The sequence below is a fragment of the Python bivittatus genome, unplaced genomic scaffold, assembly GCF_059951505.1.
Source record: "Python bivittatus isolate LINGU-HERP-01145 unplaced genomic scaffold, Pbiv_v1 ctg000340_np1212, whole genome shotgun sequence".
NCBI lineage: Eukaryota > Metazoa > Chordata > Lepidosauria > Squamata > Pythonidae > Python > Python bivittatus.
This window is the reverse complement of record NW_028277056.1, coordinates 30,833,694-30,859,088: the sequence shown is the minus strand read 5'-3', so window position 1 is coordinate 30,859,088 and position 25,395 is coordinate 30,833,694. Positions and strand designations below refer to the sequence as shown.

Genomic DNA, 25,395 nt, shown 5'->3' with positions numbered 1-25,395 from the left:
CTGAAAAATAAAATCATATAAAAAGATTGAACTATGATCGTGAAGTTCCAAAACACTAAAATGAAATTAACATTGAGGTATTTTATAATTTGTTCAATAACAGCACTTGTCTGGGCTAATGTTGACTTTCTAAGAGGAATATTCCCCACACCATAGTATTCTAAGTTTAATTAAATAGCAAGCATAATGGAAAGTTTTGTTTTTTCCTGATATTATTAAAAGGCACACACCAGAAGAGAGTACCTTCATCTGTAGTTAAAGCAATTAGATATTGTCTCTGTATAGACTCACACTTTATCCTCTTTCTTTCCTTCTTTTGCAGGAATTGTACCATAAATGTTTCTGTTAATATTTTGTTCCTGGCAGCCAGCTAAAAGTTTTTAAATCAGGGATTGTATTGCTCATACTATAATTTTTGTGCATAGTCTATTAAGGTTGTCTATTCTTATTGATAAACGAATGGAAATTATACATTCTTAATTAAATAACTCAAAATTTGCATCTGAATTAGAATTATGTAGTTCCCGTTAACAACGTTCACATTGAATGTAAATTTAGAACAGTTCTGTACATTAATTTATGGGGAATCATATAGGAACAGAAAAGCTTACCATTTTTAAGAGGACAGCCTTCTGGGTAATTTCCTTTTCTGCATATTAAAAAAAATCCTGGTGAGCAAAAAAAAAAGTCTTTTATGTTTATAGATGTAAACTTCAATGTTGCTTTTCTTTTATGAGCACCCAAGAACACCTATTTCAAATGCTCCAGAGCGGCTTGTTATGAAAGCTTTGAAATGCTTCATTCTCCATTTAGATACAGCAGTGTAAAATCCAAGGATCCAAGATAGCACTGTAAGGAAGAGATAGGGAGACCCTGGCACGGATTTAAATGAAACTCTAAATATAAACCAACTGCTTTCCCTGCTTTGCTTTCCAAGCACTTGACAGAGGCAGCTTTGCTGGAAAGCTGACCTCTTCTCTTGTCATTCTTTGCAGCGGGAATAGAACAAAATGCAAACAGTAGACATTTGCCTGCTGCAAGTACTGGAAATACAGGTATGAGCGCTATCCATGTCACAATTGCATCCTGCGTAATTTTTATCTATGTGTGTAGTTTCCAGTACAGAGATGCTTGAAGGATTATTGCCTTCAGCCTTTTCCCCCTTTGTTTCTTTAGCTTTAATGAAGCCTGAATAAAAGAAACAATTTTTCCTGGAGAATGCCAGCCATTTTAGCTAGTAACAACAGGCATGTTTGTACGACATTTTATAAAGTAGACTTAATATTGTACAGTATTTGTCTGTTGACAACGAAGATAGCTACCCCATCTGACAAGAAACGACTTATCAAGAAACTCTGGCTGTATTATTTAAAAGGTACCAAAGTAGAACATCAACCTTTAGAAAGACTATTTGAACAATGTAGGCATTTGACTTAAAAGGACATGATAGATGCATAGGCTATGTTTGGAGCTACAGTGTTACTCCTCAGAATTACAGTTTGATGTATAGGATGTATTTTGGAAATACAACTCCACAGAAGCACAGCACCAATCATGCCAACTGGGAATTCTGGGACTGTAGTTTAATTAAGATGGCAGGCACAGATTGGGGAAAATTGTAGTGTGGGTTTAGGTGAGTTTAAAACTTCAGTTTCTCAATATTTTTTACCTGATCAAGAACATAGTAATATATTTTTAAAAAAATTCCTTGCTATTTTAAATAGAAAATTATACAGCGTAAGTAACAATGCTGACCGATTGGGGGGGGGGGTCCCAAAATCAGAGTATAATAACTGTATATACACCAAAATAAAAAAGTCACAAAGTAATGAGCAAGCTATTTGCTTCTTCAATACTTTTCTATAGGCTGGTGGTTAAGCAGAACTAGACGGGAAAAGAAAAAAAATGCTGATATGGGGAGCCCAAAAGTCTGCAGTGTGTGTGAGATTTAAGATGGAATTCAGGCTATGTAGACAGACTTAATCAGTCTCTGCTCCTTTGAAATTTCAGCTGCTCCTGCGTATTTTTCCACCCAGCTTTTAGTGCAACTAGGAAATATTAAATTTAGAGTGGTTAGCATCTGTCTGCAAAATGTCTTCCCTTAACTATAGCCATGTTAAATTACATTTCTGAGCTGATCAGATGCCATTTGGGATTAACTGAGAATTATAGCAATTAAAAATGGAGAAGAAACTTGACTGAACATGAAATGCAATATATTTAGAAGACAAAAACATCTGCTGTTGAATAAATAGGAGGAAGGTTTGATAAGGAGCATTTGACAACTGTAAGAAAAAGATATACTAATTCATTGAGAAATGGCAAAGACAATACAATATCTTAAACAGAAATAACAAATGCTGGTAAGATTATTCATCTGTTTAATTATTGATTCATCTTTGTGAATTAATCCTTACATTAAAGATATACTGGGAGCTAGTTTGAGTAACAAATATGGCTTAAAATAGCTTGTAATCAAATATTTTAAAGCAATACAGTAAGTTGGAAAATGTTTTCCATTTCAAACAATATTAACATTTCTCTCCCTCTTTATCAAAATTCAGGTTTTGTACCCCAAAACATTTTTGGCTTGGCAGCTGTGATTTTTGTTGCTTACAGTGCCAGAGAGGCAAAAGAATTAGAGAAAATTCCTCTGATAATAATTTTGGCTACTGTACAAAGATTTGGAAGAAAAAAATGGAATCTCTGTGATTATACCAGATAAGACTGGAATGTAAGATTGAATAGTAGTTTTTGAAAAATATATTGATTATTTGCTACAGATAAAACATATGAAGCAAGGTTGTTGATTAACACAGGAAAGAAAGAAAATGCATCTTTGAGGATTGAAATTATATATATGTATGTAAATCAATTAAAGACTTGGATCACTTTTTTGTAGTATAAATGACATACATGAAGACATACATTAGATAATGTATAATTTGACCCCGAAGCATTCCCATTGCAAAGAAAGGTTTATAATGTATGTATATGTGTGTGTATCCATCCATCCATCCATCCATCCATCCATCCATCCATCCATCCATCCATCCAAGGCCTTAGAATCATGTATATATAATAAAATATAGTTTTGTAATGACATCCAGTTTCATTTTTTACAGTAAACACAGGGAACCCTATCTATTTCATGACCCTAGAATCATCTTATCTTTGAATTTGCATAGTATCTATACTGAGTTGTCATTACAAAACTATATTTTGTTATATATATATGATTCTAAGGCCTTGACTTGAAAGCACAAGATGCAGTATTGATCACTGTCTAAATTGTGAAACTGCCTGCAACTCCCATGTTCATCACTCTTGAGTTCCAAGGTGAAGAAGCCAGAACAATAATTGTAGTATCTAATGCAATTGATAACTACAATTTATTAGAAGTCATATTAATGGCCTACTATCTGCTCTTTTCTGCCAAAGTATAGGCTACTTCACCAGATTCATGGAGTATTATCCTGAGATAATATTATATAGGCACACATAGTTGGGGTGGTTTATCATAGTACAACGGTATTTACATGACATACTTAACTAAATCATGAAAGAGTTAGAATGTTTGTGCAGACCTGAAAACCAGATTAAATGAACCCCAGCCAATTAACCCTGAGGGGAATCGTTTTAGCCCCACGGATTTGGTGCTTTGAGGGCGTTAAACAACTCTCCCTAGTCAGCTACTTTGTCAGCTTAGCTGACCAAGGTGAGAATATTAAAAAGAAACCCTTTCCCCTTCCATAATCACATTTTTCATTTTTTACTTTCTACAGTCTAGTAGGCTGGAAGTGAAAAAGGATAGAAATGGTTGAAGTAAGCATGTCTTCACCCAAGTCTGTGCATGATAACATCATGTCCAAACATGCTCCTGCAAATATTTTTAGCATGTTTTATTCTGGATAAAACCAAATAAAAGTCCTTTACACCAGGTAGGAGGACTGGTTGGTTGGTTAGTTAGTTATTATATTTGTATAGTCACCCATTTCACAAGAGAGTGACTCTGGGTGGTGTACAACACCACCAATATCTACATATAAAACAGTCATAATTAAAAACTATAAAACTATAAAAAGCACACAAAACAAGAGAGAATGGTTGCTAGACCACTGAATGACATGCATGCTGCAAGGACAAAAGTCAGCTAAATTACCAGGGAGAGTTTGTCTACATAAGTCACGTACAGCCTAGGTGTGTCCAGTTCAATAGTATAGTATAAATTGATATAACAACACTGTATATTAGTTTATATTAAACATGAGTGTACAGACAATATTCGTCATCTTTAGGATTTTATTCCATTTCTTTGATGAATTGGATGAATCAAGCAAGACTGATACAATACAGGTAGTCCTTGTTTAGCAACCACAATTGGGATCAACTCAGTTGTTAAGCAAAGTAGGCGCTAAGTGAAACCGCAACCGATCGTACTTCCTTTGTTTTACAGACCTGCGAAAGTCATAAATGTGAGGACTGGTTGCAAAGTTACTTTTTCATCATCATTGTAATTGTGAACAGTCTCTAAATGAGGCAGTCACTAAATGAGGACTGTCTGTAACAAATTTGCCAGTTTTAAGATGCCACAAGACAGCTTGTTTCCTCTGCAAGCAGTTAAAAGTAGCTAGTTGTCTAGTAATGGGAACAACTTGTAATGTAACTTTAGAAAAGGACCTAAATATGTTTTTTTCCATCCATTACTTTCCCCTGTTGTGTCACATATATTAGATTGACAGCCAATGTTAGGGGCTGCTGTGTTTTGTTAAATCACTATAAGCAATTGAGATTTCCTACATTATCGCTAATTAACTAAAAACAGAAATTTAGACCAGATATTTGTTCTAAAACAAGACATAGCGTATTGTAATGGTACTGTTCAAGTAGTGGGTATTTTCACCAAAGATATTTACATATTGCTAAGAGACTTCTACCTCTTACGGTACAGTTGTGGCAATTCCAGGCTGAAAGAGTAGAGCTTATTGTATGTTGTTCTGCCTGCCTGCAGTTAAGATAAGCAGCTGACAGGTGGTGCGGTGTTCTTAAAGTTCTCTCATGGAAGGTATTCACCTACTTTTAGAGTTCTTGAGCAAGAATATACGGGAGGAGGGACTATTTATGATTCTGCTTTGGATATATCTCCCTTTCCATTTTCTGGACCTGCCAAGTCAGGATTTATGAAGAAATGTTAAAGTTAGCAGTTAGATTTCTTGGCAAGCTACAAGCTATAGAAGTTTCCTAAGTCACAGTATGCAATAGCTATTTTGGGGAGCAGTTGAACAGTTCAGCATATGAACAGAGCAGTGCAAATGTCTTTCAGTACATGGGAAAGGGTACTGGAATCTGTTTAAAACCTCTAGGATGCTAGAACCCAATACATTAAAATTTATTTTATTATCTGCAATATTGCAAAAGATGTAAACATGTCAGCAAAGAAGACAGCTGCCACAATGTATTATTTCCAATGTGTTTTAAAACAAATATCTTTATCAGGGGCAACTGAAAAAAGAGAGTGGTTTAAAAACATCTAAACACAAAATTCCATTTTATTTTTGGCTTTTGTCAATATTTTGCAATCCTTTTTATATGCCAGTGTATATCTTGTACAATATAGAATTTCTCCTGTATCCCCAGAGACATAAACTTATTAATTCCACCTCCCACATCCTTCCAGTTTTTCCTCTTGCTGCTCCCATTCCTTATATACACACCGGTCAACATTCCGTGAGCCCTGAAGCTTGCAAGTATTGTGTCAAGCATTCTTGCTTTGTTTTTTTAAAGTTTTTTCTTTTGTAAACATTTCTATTTTTGCTTGCTTAAATAGAGAGTCCTCCAATTAAGTTGGTTAAAAATCCTGTCCAAATCTTAGAAATCCATTTCTCTCCCAGTTTGATAATTATTTAACCAATCAAGTTCATTATTAGAAGACATAGTCGCACACAGATCAGCAAGCAGAAAGTTGGATATGTTTTTGAAATACACTTTCTCTTTAGCTCTTTCAGATAATGAGGAAGAATGTGCTAGTGCAAGTGAAACAGTTCAGCAATGTTCAAGTTCCACTCTTGTTTCTTCAAAGAAAAGGAAAAAGGTTGGTGATTTTATTCTCATGAGTAGAAAGCAATCTAGTGCACAATGAAAAATATACAGTGGAGTCATTGTTCTGCTGAAGGGAAAGTATGCCATTCAAACATCTGAATATCTCAGTTGAAGAGGTATATTAGAGGATTACATGAGAAGACTCAGTGCAGCAAGTAACCCTCTAATAACTAAATTAATAAATAGATAATAAACTAAACTAAACAATAAACTAACACCTCTCCCAGACTCTGAGCAAGGACTAGTTCAGCTAAGATCCTTTTTTAAGAACAATGAGAAGGAAAGTGTCTTTGCAAGGTATATTTGAAGGAAGGATAAGACCTTTGTACTCCCAATTCTCCTCAGAGACTTTATCAGTACATGAGAGATTATCTGACCATCTCATCCAAATGACTGTTGATACATGCAGAAAAGTGGTCTACCTAATTATGAGCTCTAATATTTGAGAAACAATTATGACATTACAATGTAAATACCATCCTTACTCTATTCTGCATTAAGGTTAAGTTATATAAAAGGCAAAGACCATAGGCAAAATTCAAGATCCATATTAAAGCAGTATCCCTTTAAGCTAAATCACAATCACCACAAAACTAAGACCCTTATAGCATTAAAAAGAAAACACAGGTTTTTTTTAATGGAATATTTAAAGCTTCCAGTTAACTGATTGATAACAATATACTCAGCCAATTTTGTTATTGTCAATATATTTTATGATATGAATCCAGTAATTGTTGAATTCATTTTTGTTCAATTGTTTACCTGCCTGCTTCCCTTTATGACCCTTTATATTGCCATATAATGTTTTCTATTTTTTCTATTGATCTTAGTAGAAAAAGAGCATGATTTCAAAATTTCTCATTTCCTGTCAAGTCCTTGCTGCCAGCTCATGTGCCATATCATTGTCTTTGTATTCTAAAGTGCTTCTAAATGCTTACTTACAATCTTCCTTTTTTTTGCTTCCAGCCTATAGAATGCTTCCTCAGTGTTGAGAAAGAGAAGTCTAAGGATAAAAAAGAAATTGAAGTGAAGCCAAAGAGAAAAAGAAAGGTAATTCCTAATTAATATTTCAAATGAATATTTTTCATTTCTATGCTATATTTTGATCTAATTAAAAACGATAAATTAAATATAACTCAGTTAAATCATCCATAAAAAATAAATATTTATTTCATAATAGTACTACTAATAATGATTGTTCAAAAGAATAAATGATATATTAACTAGTCTCAACATCATATGTAATTCTTCTGGCACTTTCCATACTCCCTACAGCTCTTTAAAAAAATTTTTTTTTAAAAATGGGCAAAATATAGTTGTAGTCCAATCTAAAGTATTCTTTTCAAAAATCCTATTCTAATCAGGTCTTGATTATACATGCCAGGTTGGCACTCTCATCCACAATTAAATCGTGGATGAGAGCAGATTTATTACATTCCAACCTGGTATTCACAAGCAGCAGCCAGAGCCCAGAGCCACTAAGGATTCACCTGGGTGAATACTGAGGGCCAGACATCGGGATCACCCTCAAACAGCATTCCTGGTGTCTCAAATGCAGCCCGCCCTCGGATTCCCGCCATACCTCCCCCTGCCCATCTCTGTACCAATAGTGCCCCCAACCCTTACCCCCATAGTCCACCCTCCCCTGGGTTCCTCTGTCCCAGGCCCACCCATCCATATCTCTCAACCCAGCAAATCACCCCCCATATTAACAAAAAATAACAAAGAAAAGAAAATAAAAAGGGGAAAAAATAACACCCCCCACTACATCTGCCTAAATTTCCCCTCAGTCCCAGAACCCCACAAGCTACTCTGCTGTTGGTACTCTGCAGCTGTGAAGCACCTGACACTTCTAGGGAGCCTCCACACTCCACTATGGTGGCTGGAAATGATTACTTTCCCAACAGGGGATTTCCCAATCTTCATAATGGCAGAATGGGGAAGGCTGGCAACAGAAGAATGATAAGCAATTCAGCAGACATCTGAAGGTCTGGATGAAAGAAATGGGGAAGGCTACCCATTCTTCAGGCTATTCATGATGATATGCACGGTTTTGTTTTTTGTTAGGTCACATAGTTTTGTCAAGACTGAATCCCTTTTTTTGTTGTTGTAAGCTATAACATTATTCAGATGTTAGGATATAAACAGCTGTCATTGTCAAGATTTAAAAAAAATGCAAAAAATGCAGTGCATTTATTAACTACCCACCATATGGATTATGCCTTTCTTCTTCTTTTTCTCTTTCTATTTTTTAGAAGAAAATCTCTGATCTTCTCACAGAAACTGTACCAAAGCCGGGTATCCCAGCAGATCTACAAAAAATGCTCAATGAGCACTTTGGAGCTAAACGTTCTGTGATTGAACTAGAAGAATTAAAACTGCCAGGTAATAAGGACAGTATCAGTGAGGTACTACCCACAACATTATTAAAAAAAATTATAACAAACACTAAGTTAAAATCTGTTTCTTATGAAGTATTATTGGTGTATGTTTCCTGAGTATTGAATGACAGAAACAAACAAAACAGAATAGTTCATACATTCTGATAGCCTCTAGACCTTCAGGTGCTATTTTTGGAGATCTGATGTTTGTGTGAACCATTAAGCCTACATGGACATAGAGATATGATTGCTATGTGGTTTTGACAGAACATTTGTCAGGCTAGCACAGTCATACAATGGCACTGGTCACATATATAGCCTTCCAAGGGAGAAAGGCATTCATACTCATACAACAACCTTCATGAAAGCTTGCATTGGGATCCCAGATTCATATTCTCACTTAAATTTATATTATGCTTAGCATCCAGGACTTCAAATGAATAAAAGTCTACACACATATAAATAAGGACATGTGTCTTTTTGTATTGATTCTGCACTCAGACATTTGCAGATGATCTAGAGGTATACAATAAAGTTTAAATTAGCAAAGCAAAATAGAATTATTTTGTAACTGGATTATATGCAGTCTGCTTGCTCCACTATTTTGCACCTTATCCTCCATAATGCAGTACCCTAATCAGTGTCCTGTAATCAGTTTGTCTTATTGCGTTGATATAACTGTATACCTGTATTATACAGTTATATTAGCTTTTTTTTTTTCACATACTGCTCTTCAGTTATGTACCAGGGCAATTTATTTAAAAACAGAACTACAAAGCCAGGACATATGTAGCAAGTCAGTAGTGCACTTGCTAACCAGCATGGACAACAATAATGAATTATGGAAATTTTAAACTACAAGGAGATCACAATCCCCTACCAGAGTTCGTGTGTATAGTCAGATAAATCTTGGAATAAGATATTTTATTACTATAATACCCGTGGAAGAAGGATTACTTCTTTCTCACTCTAGGATTTCTATGTGAAGAAAAATTATGAATATTAGAACTCTGGTAGGGGATTGTGATCTCCTTGTAGTTTAAATTTCCATAATTCATTATTGTTGTCCATGCTGGTTAGCAAGTGCACTACTGACTTGCTACATATGTCCTGGCTTTGTAGTTCTGTTTTTAAATAAATTGTCCTGGTACATAACTGAAGAGCAGTATGTGAACACTTACTTTATTTAGTTAAATAAAATATTTTATAAATAACAGAGCTGCATGACTGAAAATGAGAAAAAAGTTTTGGAATCTCTAAATACAGGGGCAAAATACAGTGCTGCTAGAGCCAGTCTGAAGAGAGGCATTCGGCAGGCCAAGACAGATTATAAGAGGAAGATTGAGGATCATTTTCATAGCAACAACACGAGGCAGGTGTGGCAGGGGATTCAACAAGTTACCAACTATAGACCGAATAATGTCATTTCTGCTGACGGGGATACTTCATTGGTAGAGAAGCTGAATCATTTTTTTGCCCGTTTTGAAGTGGAGCCACCAGAGGCAGCTAGAGTACAGCCATTAGTCCAATATAGCCCCTGTCTCACCGTGGAGGAGCACGAGGTGAGGAGTATTTTGAGGGCTGTGAACCCTAGAAAGGCTGCCGGACCTGATGGCATCTCTGGCCGGGTGCTTAAAGACTGTGCTGACCAGTTGGTTGGGGTTTTCACCAAGATCTTTAATCGGTCTTTATCCCAGTCCACTATTCCATCCTGTCTGAAGGCTTCCATCATTGTTCCACTGCCAAAGAAGTTCCCTATTAACAACCTCAGTGACTACAGACCAGTGGCACTCACGCCTATCATCATGAAGTGCTTTGAAAAATTGGTCTGTAGGCACATCATTTCCTGCCTTCCGCATGCATTTGATAAACATCAGTTTGCATATAGAACTAATAGATCCACAGAGGACACTATAGCCATCACTCTCCACACTGCTCTGACTCATCTGGAACAGCGAGGGACCTATGTGAGGATGCTTTTTGTAGACTTTAGTTCTGCATTTAATACAATCCTTCCACATAGACTGGTGTCTAAATGTATGGATCCTGAGCTTCCATATTCAATCTGTTCTTGGATTTTGGACTTCCTGTCTGGCCGCTCCCAGAGGGTTAGATTAGGCAATTATATCTCCTCAGCTCTTACTCTCAACACTGGTTCACCACAGGGCTGCGTGTTGAGTCCCTTACTTTACACTCTTTATACATATGACTGTACCCCCACTCACTTCAGCAATATTATCATTAAATTCGCAGATGATACAACAGTGGTGGGGCTTATCTCCAAAGGAGATGAGTCTGCCTACCGGGATGAGGTGGACCGGCTGCTTTCGTGGTGCGGAGACAATAATTTGGCTCTTAATATCAATAAGACCAAGGAGCTTATAGTGGACTATAGGAGGAATAGATTAGATGTCCAGCCCCTGGTTATCAATGGAGACCGAGTGGAGCGGGTGGCCAGTTTTAAGTTTCTGGGTGTTACTATAAAGGAGGACTTGACCTGGGGCGCTCATATTGCAGCCTTGGTTAAGAGGCCCCAGCAGAGATTATACTACCTGAGACTTCTCAGGAAACAACAACTGAATGAAAAACTGCTGGTGACCTTCTACCGCTGTACCATTGAGAGCATTTTAACCTACTGCACCTGTGTATGGTTTGCTAACTGCACAGTGGCAGATAGGAAAGCACTCCAGAGGGTTACCATCACTGCCCAGAGGATCATTGGTTGCCCTCTCCCCTCTTTGGAAGAACTTTATAGTTCCTGCTGCCTTAAGAAGGCTCAAAACATTCTTAAGGATCCATCCCACCCAGGACATTCTTTTTTTGAACTATTACCATCTGGCAGACGGTACAGGATAATGAAAACAAGGACGAATAGGCTGAAGAATAGCTTCTATCTTAGAGCTGTAACTATACTGAATTCTATCGTATAGTGCAGTATTAATGCAGCAGCATCAGGGGTTGTGCAATATGGAATGTGAAGGTTGTGTTATATGTGTTATATGTGTTTTATGTGTGTTATGTGTTTTATGTGTTCTATGGTTTTTATATTTTTAAAGCTGAACTGGGGTGGCACTTAATTTCGTTGTACAAGTAGAACAATGACAATAAAGATTTCTATTTTAAATAATTCTCAAAATCTCTTAACCAGCTATTGGAGATATTTAAGAGTGCTAATATTTATTATAGAATCACCCTGCCATATTCATGGACTCTTATAAGAGGCAAGATTACATCTTTTATTTCTATTTATCCAGTGTGTTTTCTTCACTTAGTCTGTTTTTGAATCACCAAAGAAATTCCATTAAGGGGAGCAAGATAGCATGCCTATGCAATGTTGGTGCTGTGAGCTGACGATGGTCTGAAATCATCCTTGGATTTGCTGTTCTGGGTTGGGCTAGCGGTTTAATAGATTGCACTGTTCTGTTTTGTCATAATGATTAATGATCCTGGTCTCAAATGAGAAAGCTACAAAATATCTCATCACAAGTACAGCCAGTTCAATAAAGCTATCTTTAAGGATAATGGAGAGATAATTTTGGAAGGAGTCTAAAGTGGGTTAAATATTGTTCCCATCATTTGGTTAATCCACTTTAAAGCTTTTTGTTATTAGTTCTGAGTGCTTGCAAAATTCTGCTTATTGAAAGAGCATTTTGCTTGGCTTATAACAAATCAGTTTCCTGAAAATTTAGTTGAAGGTCTTAGTTATAGCATTAAGCAACAATAGTTGTCTATTATGGTTTCAGATTCCTGTTTCCTCCCTGCCAATGATCTCACCCACAGCTTTTCATCCTACCTGAAAGAAAGTGAGTAGTAGTTTAGTCAGAAGTCATTCTATGCCATTCTTTTCTTGAAAGATTTATAATAATTTGACATAATATGCGTACGTATATTAATTGTATGCTTATATTACGCTTTTTTTCAGAGAATGCTTACTTTACAGTGCTTAGGGAGTATTATTCTGTTACATTGAACAATGCAGCTTTTAATTTTAGATGCTAGGTTCATAACAAATTAGTCCATGTAGATTGGTATAATTTAATGCTGATAATCAAGAATCAAAGGCTCAGGAACCAGATAGTGGAGGACAAACATAATTTTAATAATTCTACTACTAAAACTGAACTGAAAAATGGACTTAAATATGTTTAATCTTGAAATGCATTTAATATTTCACTGCTGCTGTTTTATTTTTCAATTCTACCAACGAAAATTACCCATGAGAGCTTACAGTAAAGATTATGATGAACGTAATAATGAAAAAGAAAAATGCCAACCTAGTCACATTAGAGTCCCCATTTAATCTGCTGAAGCCTAGACTGAAACTCATATGATAAAGCGGGCAATTCCTGGGCCTCATGTGTCCCCCAGCCACATCATTCTTCAAAAAATGCTTTCAAATTCTTATCCATCCTTTTTTACAGTTTGTTTGGTTTATATGATATTAGTGGTAAACTTTTGAGACTGATTAAATTGGTAAGATGCCATTTTAGCAGTACTATTGGATATGGCTAAGGGCATAGGTTGATTATATTGCCAATTTCACTTTATCAAATAGTAAAGTTTATGCTCCTTTAAGACTTGACAGGAGCTTGAACTAGAGAACTTAGATGTTCTCTAAGATCCCTTCCAGTTTTTACATTCCATGGCTCTAGGACACTGTTTTAATAGAACTGAGATTCCTAACCGTAGCCACTGCATACTTAGTTAGCTGATTTACCCAAATATATCTGTAAAGAACCTCAGTTTGAAGCTATTGTACATTATATGTTTGACCTAATTTGTACAGAGAACATTTTATCATTCTTCTTTTGGCATATCCCAGTGATAAAAAATGTAAATTGCTTATTGAAATAGAGTTGTATTACTGACAAAAAGCTTTTGTGGCTGCTGCTAAGAAAATTGGCATTATTGGACAATAGTTTATGCAGAGGACCAATCTGATTACAGCCAAGGCATTAGCAGACTGAGCAAGTATTTATATTTCCTACAGTGTTGTGACAATGGTATGGCTTTGCTCTGTGGGCTTCATGATCCTAACAATGTTTGTGTCCTTGTTTTCTTTCTTGCATGACTACATACAATGAAGTTACATAGAATAAAGCTCCAAATAACAAAATGTATTGGTTACTTTTTCATGTAAATCACTGGAATTCAGAGTTGGTACGGCATAATAGAACATTATCTTCTATTTATATACCTTATCTATTAATATTTATGTTTAACTTCACTAGTTGTTTTTTTGTTTATTTCACTGTTACTTTTATTTTCTTTTATTTGTTCTAGAAGAGTATAGTAAGCTACTATTTAGGATGCACTTTCATTTTTTTTATAGGGTATACCAAAAGTCAGGCAGGCCCCATAGATAATTTATGATATAAATCACATTAAATGTTTGAATTGGTTACCATTTTCTTCTAAACACTTTGTTACTTGGTTGATGCATGACCTTTGAACAGTAAAATTTTCTCTGAGAATAAAATAATAAAATTAATAAAACATATTGTGATTGGCCTATGGGTCCTGACTTTTGGTATACCCTGTATATCTACTTTTAAAATAAAGAAGCTATTATATGATTCATTTATTTAGGAGATTAGTTAACTTGGCCATTACTGTCTCTTACATTTATAGTCACTAAGGTTAGCCCATGCCTAAAGTGAGCAGTGTGTGGCAAACTGAAAGGGTAGCACTTTCATAGTACAGTCATCCTTATTTATACATATAAAGTATTCAAGCTAAAGAAGCCAACTTACTTAATCCCGTACTGGCTATGATAGGTTGCCACATTTTCTCCCAGCAAAATCAAGACAGCTCAGTTCAAAAGTGGGAAAGATGAAAGCACGGGTTAATAGCTGGATCCCCTGTATTTTTTCAGTGTTTAACTGACTTGACTACAGGCTGTGCTCCATTAGCAGACTACCTCACCATTTTCTAATATAATTAGGCATTGCTGTACTTGTTGAATCTTTGTTCTTCACATTTCAGTCTGTCCTAAATGGGCAAAGCTCCGTAAAAATCACACAGAGAAGTCGTCAGTGGTGATGCTGGTAATTTGCAGCTCTGCCCTCCGGTGTCTGGAACTCATCAAGTACGTTGTTTGCCATTGTTAGAGAACCTGGCACACTTTCTAAGGTTTTCCCCCACACCACAGAATTAAAGGGAAAATTAGGGCACTGTCCTCTCCGAGATTTCTAAATCACTAATGTAATAGGACAGGGTCCTTCTCTAAATCCTGGTCTTAGGATACTTGGGAAACATACTTGTATAGCCCTAGCCTATATATTTCAACTGCATTTTTTTAAAATAACTCATTTGTATATGCAAAGCATGAGTTCAGGTAATGAAACAATAAATGCTCCAAGTGAGTTGCATCCTAACCTAGTTGGGTAACATTAGCTATCAGTAGGGCTGTGCCAAAAGCTTGAAAGAAGCAGGGCTACAAGATTCCAGCTCAGTTTTTTTTTCTCCTCCTCTTTCATGATTATTCAGGACCCGAACCTGAACCTTCTTGCATCCAGAACAAAAATATTTCTTTATTATAGAAAAGAAAAAAACCCTGAGTATGGGTTTCATGTTGCAGGATGGAATTAAATATATGGTCCTGTTTTCATTTGCTGTTTGTAGTGCAAGAATTCTATGATTCATATTTTCAGTTTTCTTTTATTAACAGTATATTCTTTCCTAGGTCAATGGCAGCATTCAAAGGAGATGGGAAGGTTATGAAATTATTTGCAAAACATTTAAAGGTAAATACAGTCAAAGGGAAGTGATTTCATCTAAATATGCATACGGTATATTTTGTGCAAGTATGTGTGTATTGTCCTTCCTTCCTTCCTTCCTTCCTTCCTTCCTTCCTTCCTTCCTTCCTTCCTTCCTTCCTTCCTTCCTTCCTTCCTTCCTTCCTTCCTTCCTTCCTTCCTTCCTTCCTTCCTTCCTCTTTTAAGGAATGCATGGATGGCCATACTAGTTTGATGGCTGGCACAGAGCAGCTGAGCTCTAAAGAAATGCATAACGGTTCATTTGCCAAGGGGACATAAATTGGAAAGAAGGTGATATATATATACACCATATTGCTTTGTGTAAGATTTTTCAAACAGGAACTGAGAACCAATTTGTGATCAGACACGAGAAATCAACGATTACATGAAAACAACAAACAAGCTTTAAGCCATTGGACCCTGCCATAAAGTAGTTTTGGTTCAATTACAGATTTTGAGCTTTGCTGTGCTTTTGGAGTAAGCATTCACTTCTTTTGTCATCTGTAATAATGATAACAGTACTTGAAATGAAACATGTCCTTCATAAGAGCCATTCTCAGGGATTTATTCATAGCCTATTTTTATATTATCATTACAACCCTCTGATATAAATTGGACTTAGACCTTGAGACTTGCCATGGATAAATAAGCATCAGAACAGAATAGAAATTCAAACTGGGACCTCAGCATTCCTAGCACTATTCTATCTAATATACAGTTGAGTGGTTTCTAAATACCTTTTTCAGAACAAGAAATCCAGTTTCTGGTACATAGACCACAACTCTAAGGAGTCTTCCTGCCTCTGTCTGTGCAAGCTTTTCCCCATCCCCACCCTTACTTTAATATGCATGTTCCCCACATTAATGAAAGCAAGAAGTCAGGTATTCTTATTATGTCCAGCCTTAGAGGACAGTTCTTTATTATTGCCACCAAAATGTGCTGCTATTGGCATTAAGTTTTTAATTTTATATTCTGCTGCTCTCATCCCAAAAGATGGCTTACTACCTTGATAGTTTGGAGGACCAAAGCAAAAGTAAATTATGCTAACGCTTAATTTGTTCTAATCCATGTCTGTGATCTTTCAAACAAACTAGAGCAGTACGAAAATTCTCTCTGGAAACTGCAAATGAGATGTTTGGCCACCCACTCAAGTTGCATCTCCTGAAATAATTTCTCCATCAGTATGTAATAAAGCTGCCTTCATGTGCTGGGTATCCAGTATATCACCTCTACTTACTCTGGACACATTACTGCAAATTTTGTCTGATATTTACTTCAGAGAGATGTACATTATACATTTTAACTTTATAGCAATGTATGTTTTTCAGAGAATCATGCTAACTTTTCAGTTGCTTGTAAAAAAAAAAGGTACAATATTGGTAGAAATAGAACCATTTAATAGCACTTCAAAAATGGAAAAAAGTCTTTGTATTTGATTGAGTTTACTTTTCTTTTTCCCTTAAAATACCTCCATTTATATTCCTGTTTTTCCATGTAGCAATGTTGAATTTCCATCTAGAGTTTTCTTAAGTCATATAGTATGCTTCTGAACCTTTTAGAGAAAATAAGAAATGCTTATAATTAAGTTTCTTGTTTCCTGATCCAGCTTTTCCCCTTTCTGCTTTTTTGAAATAGATACAAGAACAGATGAAAATGCTGGAAAAAGATGTTGTCCATGTGGGTGTTGGGACACCTGGAAGGATAAAAGCACTAATACAACAAGGTAGAAAGTTACAGTATACCTTGAAGTTATCTGAAAATGCAAGTTATCTATTTTTCAACTATTCCAACAATAGCAAGACTTTTAAGAAGTTAAGAATTACTGAAATAAAAACCGAGATAGGACCAGCTGTACAGAAGGGGAGGCACGGGTGTCAAGTGGATCACTAAAGCAGTGTCATGATACAAACCCTGTCCCTTTTGTGTGTGTGTTGTGGCAGACACTGCATGCACATCTAAAAAGGTTACGGTTAACTTAAGGTTAAAGTGCAGTGTTAGGCATGACCATGCCTTTGTCATTTTGACAAAAGCAGGAGATGTCTCTGGATATTGATGGTGGGGCATCCTTTTCTTGCCCTGACTAGCATGATACTTTGAGAAATATCAGATTGCCTGCCTCTCTGTTCTCAGAGTCTGTTAGAATTGCTCTGTCTGTTATTTGTGCTATTGTGTGCCTGGCACGCATTTGGGTTTTTTTTGCTTAAAATGCAATTAAGATAGTCAGGTGTTAAAACATGTTTGAAAACCTAAATAAATGCATTTCATATCAGTTAGTCTCTCTGTGGGTTTTCTTGTTTGATACTACAGAGATAGAGGGTAAAATAGCTTCAAGCATCTTCTGTTTTAATAATATAAGGTCATATCAGTTTATTGAACTGCTGATGTACATGGCAATCAGAAAGTATTTATCAGGCTTTTGCATCTTAAGACACAATATCAAGTACATCTACTTCACCTTGACCTGATCTCATTTTAAGAGATGGTGATAACTGTTCAAGTTGGTATTTGAATTAACTGCAAACAAAACAAGTTCCATGATCCCTAATAATGATTAAACCAGCGCCAACATTATATCATCCCAGAATGTTTGATAGATCTTATAAATAAGAAAGAACTAGTGTAATGAACACTGAACTCCTGCATTTTATGAAGCAGAAGATTGGAAAATCAGTTGCTGGTATATGGTAAGTAATAAGCCAGTGACTGCTCTGTTTTTGTGTCAAAAGGGGTAGATTCCATATTCAGAAGCTGGCAGGGATCTTTGCTGTAAATTGCTGAGAAGGGCAGGCCTACATCTGTTGAAGTTGGAAGTGTTCAAATTGGACAGCAAGTCTAAGAATCATTTTGACATACAGATGTTCTATTATCAATAGCTATCTTGTCCTTTCTCCTCAGAAGGCCTTAAACTGACTTCCTTGAAGTATTTTATCTTAGACTGGAACCATAGGGATCAGAAGTTAAGAAGATTAATTGATATTCCAGAGGTACAAACTTTTGTCTCTACGTGTGTTGTTTGTTGTGTGCTAATGGTGGCATTTTATATTTTACTCTCTAGACTTTTAAGAGAAGGAAAGTAGACTTTTAATACATTCAAAATTGAGAAGTTGCTTTCTTTACAATTTCTGCTACAGGCTGCAAGATTGTAACCCATTTCACATATAATGCCAACACAAACCTGTATTTATCATTTGTTGTACACTCAACAAAAGATGCAGCCAATTGTTCATTGACTGATAGACTGACTTACAAAATTTGCACCAAACCCACTTCTCACAATTCTTGGCAGATAACAAGATTTATATTTTATCTTGAATTAACAACCAAAGAAATTGCCATTATTTAAATTAAACCTAAATAATAAAATATAAGTTAATAATTAGAAAGAATAATAAAATCAAAATTGATAGCCATGCAAACACAAAGATCTCTAGCCCCAACTGCTTTATAAAAAATCTACAGTGTAAGTCTGTACAGACCTCCAGAATATTAAAAGTAAGGGGCCAGCCAGATTTTGAGGGGAAGCCTCTCTCTGAAGGGCAGCACCACCACTGGGAAAGCCCATTCCAGGCTCCTGTTCCCTTAAACTCTTGAGGGGAAGTGACACAAAGCATCCCTATCTGGGCTGATCAAACAGGATTGGGCAGATTCTAACTGGCGGAGAGAATTCCATAGGTAACCTGGACCAAAATGATGTAGACTAACATCAAAAGCAGCATCTAGAATTGTATTTAGAAATTGTATTCATATTGTCAGTATAGTATCTGCAGGATAGATATAATTGTGCTACAGCTACCACATTCTGTACTAACTGGAGTTTCCAGACAGTCTTCAGAGGAAGCACCAGATAGAATGCATTACAGTAGCCCAATTGCAAGATAGCAAGGCCTCCCTTTTGAAAAAGGGTCACAACTGCAGACCAAAACTGAGTCAGTGCTTGGCCATGGACTTTATCTGCTGCTTCGGTAGGACCCATGAATGAAGGAGAACCCCCGCCCCCCAACTTGTAAACCTTCTTCTTCTGACTACAACCCATCCAGAGCTGGTCTATGCAAGAGTGAGCCCAAAGATTTCTGGGCAAGCAGTAACTCCATCTTGCTAGAATTCAATTTCAGTTTATTTTATTCCATAGAATTCCCTAAAGCTTTATTCCATAGAATTCCCTAAAGCTCCCAGGGTAAGGACATCTACTGCATTGCCAACATAGTTTGGAGTGATTGACCGCATAGTGATCACATAGATAGATCTTTTCCAAGACGATCTGTCCCCACCCTGATTCTTCAAGTCTCCCAACTGTTCCAAGTCCATTCACCTGCCTGCTGGTCATTGTCTTCTTTTTTCCTTCTATCTTTCCCAGCACTGGGGACTTCTCAAAGGAGCTGGGCCTTTGCATAATGTGTCCATAATTTGGGCCTGGTCATTTATATTTGGACTGATAAGTCTGGAATGATTTGTTCCATTTTCCATTTGTTTTTCTTGGTGAACTTCTCCTGTGCCAAAGTTCAAAAGTATCAGTACAATGCAATAAGAGCAGGAGAGCTGTACTCCATCCAGATCCTAGTAGAGATCATCCACAAAACCTACCGTGCAGTTTCCATCACACCCAAGCTTGAAACCTGACTGAAAGAGATCAGGAAATTTGTTTCCTCCAAAATACTGCCCCTTCCCCCTAAAAAAGAGACTTGTGATTTAACAGAAGTTGTTTAATACTGTTGGATGGAAGATGGCCTCTTCAAATTGGTATGCACTACCATATTTTTCAAGGCCATAGCTGCAAACAACTCCCTCAAAGTGGATTAAATCACTTCTTCAATCCCACCCTTAGATGCTCAGAGTAGCCAGTTGGGACAAGGATCCATTGGGTAAGTGACAGAACTTACACCACTGCAAAGTTGTCCTTGGAGTCCAGAACCTCAAAAGAATCCTAGATGACCTTGCAAGAAATGCCCCTTATGTCATTTGGTCCTGCCAACATGGACTCCAGATAGGGTATCTCACAAACCTGTTGCAATGGCATGTAATGAAATAATCCATCCTGTCCTTCCCTAATAGGGAATAGATTATCTTGAACAATGCTACCAAATAACATTCCACTGATATATTAAACATAGAGTGCTACTACTTAGCCATCCTTATAGCTACAGAATAGCTGAACATGGACTTGTACCTGAATTCTGTCACATATACTCCTTGTTGTCCTCCCATTCTGTGGCTATAGCCACTTATCCCCTGGAGATGTCAGAGCTTGAAGAAGTCCTCTGGGCAGGGAGAGAGCTCTTGGGGGCAATTCCATCCAATGCCTTCTCTCCTACTTCCAGAGATGGACAAAGCATGTACCTCATCACTGAGAAGCTCATCTAGTGCCTAACAGAAATACCTCAGATCTATTAGATGTCTGGGCCAGACCCAACCTTCCCTCTTTGTATGCCACTCTTGGATATACCTCCCATCTCTGTACCATCCCAGATCTACCCAAACCTAGACCATATTTTCCAGTGAGGCAATAATCTTACTTGCTGACAAATAAAAGTTGTCCAGCCTAAAGCTTCTTCTGGCAGTCCACACCTTCTTCTCAAATTGTACAGGGACTGTAGATCATAGCTGATCTTAAAAACAGATTAGAAATTATCTGGGAAATCTTTGGCTGATTTGCAGATAAGGATTTCTGATTCTGATGTCAAATCCTATTCTCCATCTAAGGAGGGAGTTTAAAAAAATGTTTAAAACTTATACTAATCTTGTATGATGAAATTGAGTTCTGTGATATAACAAACCATCTGAATATAAACTCTTTCCATGAAGGCTAACTCAAATAAGTTACATTATTATCCTTGAGGTTAATTAATACAATTTAATAAATTTGAATTATTTTTAAAAGGAAAACACTATGAAGAACAAAATGAAAAGTACCTAATTTATATACAAACATATATAATACTTTTCTCCTATAATATTGGTAAAGTCATTAGTAGAGTCTGCAATAATGTCAAAAACTAAGGACAGAATGTGCCCCCTTGTGGTCTTTTTCCAATGTGAAATCAACATATTAGCTACTGCAGTTAGTAAAACATCTATTAAAAAGATCCTGGTGATACACCCATATAGCAACAACTATGTCTTTCCCTTCTTTCAGGATGTTTTTCATTTTTTTTAATGTTACATTTATTTATTTATTTATTTATTTTTATTTATTACATTTATACCTCACCACAGTCTCACAGGACTCTCATCAGCTTTATGGATTTTTTTTTTTTTTATCTGCGCTCAGTCGTTACCGACTCTGCAGTGACTGCTTGGACGAGTCCTTTGCAGTTTTCAAGTCAAGGTGTTTCGGAAGTGGTTTGCCAGTGCCTCCTTCCTAGAGCAGAGCCCAGCTGGCGAGCGCAGGAGGCGGGGTTTCCATTGCTTCGCGCCCTTTTTGGGCGCACGCGTTTTTTCGCGCTTACCGGCAACTGCTCCCGACTCCTTTTTGCAAGGCGCCACCAGTATTTTTCCTCCCTGGGAGTGAGAGTACCCATTTATCTACTCATGTGAGTTTTCGAACTGTTAGGTTTACAGGAACTGGGGAGGAAACAGGAGCTCACCCTGCTAACGCAAAGGCTGGACTCGAATCGCTGAAGCGTCGACCATTTCTGGCCGGCAACTTTCAGTGTCATTAAGCCGCTGCGCCACCGTGTCCCCTTTATGGAATATAGAAACCATTAAAATATCCACAGTACAATAAAAGTGATAAAATCCTAACAATCTAAAAAATAAAAAATCCAAAATCGGGTGTCATTCCTCAAATGCCTTTTGGAATAGCTCCTGTCAAGGATGAAACTTTAATGGGAGGCTATTCCAGAGGACTGGCATTCCTACAGAAAAACAGCACCTCTGAGTCTTCTCCACCTCCACCCCCACCCCACACCTCTTTAAATTGGGGAACCATCAAATTGGCTGGGCTGGTTTTAGTGTGGCCCTGAAGGTAACATGGTACTAAGCCATAAAGGACTTTTTATAGGTTAAAACCAGTACTTTAAATTGTACCCAATTTACCTAAATTCTATAGAAGCCTATAGAAAGCCAATGTAGGGCCCATAGCACATATATAATGGGCTTGCACCAGTGAACACCAGAAGGTACCATTTTGGACCAAGTGAAGCTTCTAAGTGGTCTTCAAAGGCAGCCTGGTATGGAACATATTATAGTAATCTAAGCAAGTAGTGATGAAGGCATGAGTTGTAGTAGAAAGGCACATTAGCTGAAGCTATGCAAAGCCACCCACCCACCCACCTAGCCTTCTGTTCTGTTAGGAGCCAAAAGTCCAAGAGGACACTCAAATCACAGACTTGCCTATTCTTCCTCCCAGAGACATCACTGGGGTTGTCTGAGAACTCCAATAGACAAACACAAACTCCATCTTCTGAGGATTCAGTTTTAGCCTGTCTTCCCCAATCCAGACCATCACAGTCTCCAGTCGCTGGGACAAGACCTAACATCCTCACAAATACAGCCTGGAGTAGGGCTGTAAAGCCGAGTATCATCAGTATGCCAATGGTACCAAACTAGAACTAACAAATGACCTTCTTCAGTAGTTTCATGTGTATGTTAAACAGTATGGAGGAGAGCCTTGAGCCCTGCAGCACCCCACAAGAGAGCAGCCAAGGCAACAGTCAGTTTCTCCTCTCCTTTCACAACTGACTGAAACCATCTGAGGAACAAGTGGAACCACTGCAGAACATTGCCTCCAGATCTCAGCTCCTGAAGTTGGTCTAGAATAATATTGTGGTTGATGTGACAGCTGGGATGTCTAAAATCTCAGTGAAGCTGCTGAGATGTCTAAAATGCCAGAACAGCCACACTACATTCATCCAGGGCTCAACAAAAGTCCACTAGTGAAATCATGATGGTCTCCCATTTCTAGATCAAAACCTTCACTGACAAGGGTCCAGTCAAGGCACTCTGTAGTTGGTCTCTCACACTGTCTCAACAACCTTAATTAACAAGGGAATGTTAAAGATTGGATGGTAGTTACTTAACACCTTTGGATCCAATGAGGGCTTCTTAAGGAAGGGTGTACCATCTTCTCCTTTAAAGCTGACAATATCCCTTCCAAGGAAGCATTGACAGTCTCCTGGATCCAAGGAATTCTCTCTCTCCAGCTGCTCAAAGAAGCCATGAAGGGCAAGGATCCAAGCTCCAGGTGGCAAAAGACATTCTAGAGAGTATCCTGTCCACTTTCTTGGAGATCATAACCTGAGAAGATGTCTCAGTTATCATTCTGAACCCTGCTCATGTAGAGTCAAAACTTGAGTAAATCTGAGTAATTTTACTAGCAAAATGTTGTTCTAGTCAGTAGCTAGAAGGAAGATCCTGCAATTGGCTCCTTTCCAAAAGGGATTTTGGCATTCAGTATAAAGCTACTAGATAACAGCCTGCTGAACTCTTCATCTGAGCCTTTTGAGAACCAGAGGGCCACCTGGAATCAGCTAACAGAGGCCCTAGAGGTCTGCTCTTGTCAGCAGCAAACCAGCAAAGTCAGTTTAACAGACTTCTGTCAGATTGTAAAAATCCTGAAGGCACTTGCCTGAAACTCTGCATCCATGAAATGTCAGTGCAGCCCTGTGAAGGTAATGGACATCCATCAATTGCAGCTGGACCATGAAATGATCTGACAATGACAAAGGGGTATGGGCGATATCCTCTATGTCCAGATCACGAGAACTGCTCCAAAGCGAAATCAAGGTCTAAAACATGGCCACCTTGGCAGATCCAAAATTATTTGAAACAAGCCCATGGTTGTAATGGAGACTGTGAATTCCTGGGCTCTATCAAACAGCCTGCAGTGTAGAGATTGATGTCCCAAAATAGCAACAAAAGGGGAGACTCAACCACTAGCCCAGGAACAGAGAGAGGGATTGGATGGCAGCAGACTGGTGCACCCTGAAGACCCTTAGCTTTTCCCTACAGCCTACTAACATAGTGGCAGTCACACTCTACCACTTTGGAAACAATGACCCTGGTCCCAGACATGGTTTCATGATGGATCAATGCCACCCCCTGCCCCTCCCCAGACTGATGCAGGGCCTGAAAACTGGCTGGGCAGATTTCTGAAAGGGCAACATCCCTGTCCTCATTCAGACAGCTTTTGGTAATATTTGCCAGGTCTGCCTTTTTGTCCATCACCAACTTGTGAATAGGCGCAGCTTTACTAAGGACAGATCTAGCATTTAAGGAATACCTTGAGGTCAGCCATCCCAACAATCTAATCAATACAGGTTGAAAGGAGAGATCACCCTTCCTCTGGAAGAGTCTACCCAGTTTTCCAGCTAAATATTGTAACCAACATATTATGTTTGTTACACCTGATGATCAAACAAGTATATTAAATTTTGTTTGCAGAGAAGCTCAAGATTTTTTGTAGACAAATTTAAGTAACGGAGCAGGCAAGCTCCATTAGAATATTAACTGCTAGAGGGAAGTGTCTACCTACAAGATTGACTTATTATGTATGCTAATTAGCGTTTAGCACTTCCTAACTAAATATTTTTAGAGGTTATTGTGCAAGTAAAATATAAGGGATATTGTGCAAATATATATACGTGTGTGTGAGAGTGATACATAAATAAATATAAATATTAAAAATGGGAGAACTGCAAGGTTTCAGCTATGTGTGCTTACATTTGAAAAAAAAGTCTGTGTTAATTTTAATGCTGGTAAATAATATTTTTTTCAGATAAAGAAAGAAACAATTGAACTTCTGGAAATAGAATTAATCAAACTATGCAGAGATGGCTCTGTGAAGCTGGGACTCTTCTAATGAATTATTCCTGTAGCTCATTCTCTCAACTCTGTTGCCCTCTATTGTGTTGAGCTACTTTTGAAAGTGCACAAAGCAGAAGATGTGTAGATTCTTTTGTCATCCACCATTCTTTTATAATAAAACAATATTTTGTGTGAAGACCTCCATTGGATTTTTTTCATAAAGTGCTATCATGGAAGGCCTGAAACTTATTTTAAAATCCCATGGCTAAAAATAATGAATTGAAATCATTAGAGAACCTAATTCAAATCATATATTAGCTATAAGACAAGCCACCTTCTCTTAGCCACTTGTCCTCATCCCATCTGCAACACAATAATAAAACTGGCTTGCCTTGAAAAGCTGCTGTGCTGGGAAC

General features: G+C 37.4%; 2 protein-coding genes across 5 annotated transcripts in view; one reads left to right on the top strand and one right to left on the bottom strand.

The window, feature by feature from the left end:
• Window positions 1-892, bottom strand: part of FILIP1L (filamin A interacting protein 1 like) — a 155,892-nt gene extending 155,000 nt beyond the window's left edge. The window contains exon 1 of one of the 2 annotated variants that reach the window (XM_088140794.1): window positions 612-892. The gene's annotated coding sequence lies outside the window, so the exon portion shown is untranslated. The remainder of the gene's footprint in view (window positions 1-611) is intronic. The other variant, XM_088140795.1, reaches the window with a different exon arrangement.
• CMSS1 (cms1 ribosomal small subunit homolog) overlaps window positions 1-25,175 on the top strand; it is a 185,186-nt gene extending 160,011 nt beyond the window's left edge. For 2 of the 3 annotated variants that reach the window (XM_007427453.4, XM_088140800.1), the window contains exons 2-10: window positions 5,997-6,091; window positions 7,066-7,149; window positions 8,355-8,484; window positions 12,224-12,283; window positions 14,466-14,568; window positions 15,166-15,226; window positions 16,874-16,961; window positions 18,134-18,222; window positions 24,951-25,175. In XM_007427453.4, the coding sequence (XP_007427515.1) occupies window positions 5,997-6,091; window positions 7,066-7,149; window positions 8,355-8,484; window positions 12,224-12,283; window positions 14,466-14,568; window positions 15,166-15,226; window positions 16,874-16,961; window positions 18,134-18,222; window positions 24,951-25,034 (794 nt within the window). In that variant the 3' untranslated portion in view covers window positions 25,035-25,175. Of the gene's footprint in view, window positions 1-1,203; window positions 1,376-5,996; window positions 6,092-7,065; window positions 7,150-8,354; window positions 8,485-12,223; window positions 12,284-14,465; window positions 14,569-15,165; window positions 15,227-16,873; window positions 16,962-18,133; window positions 18,223-24,950 lie in introns of those variants that run through there. The other variant, XM_088140799.1, reaches the window with a different exon arrangement.
• Window positions 25,176-25,395: the final 220 nt, after the last annotated feature.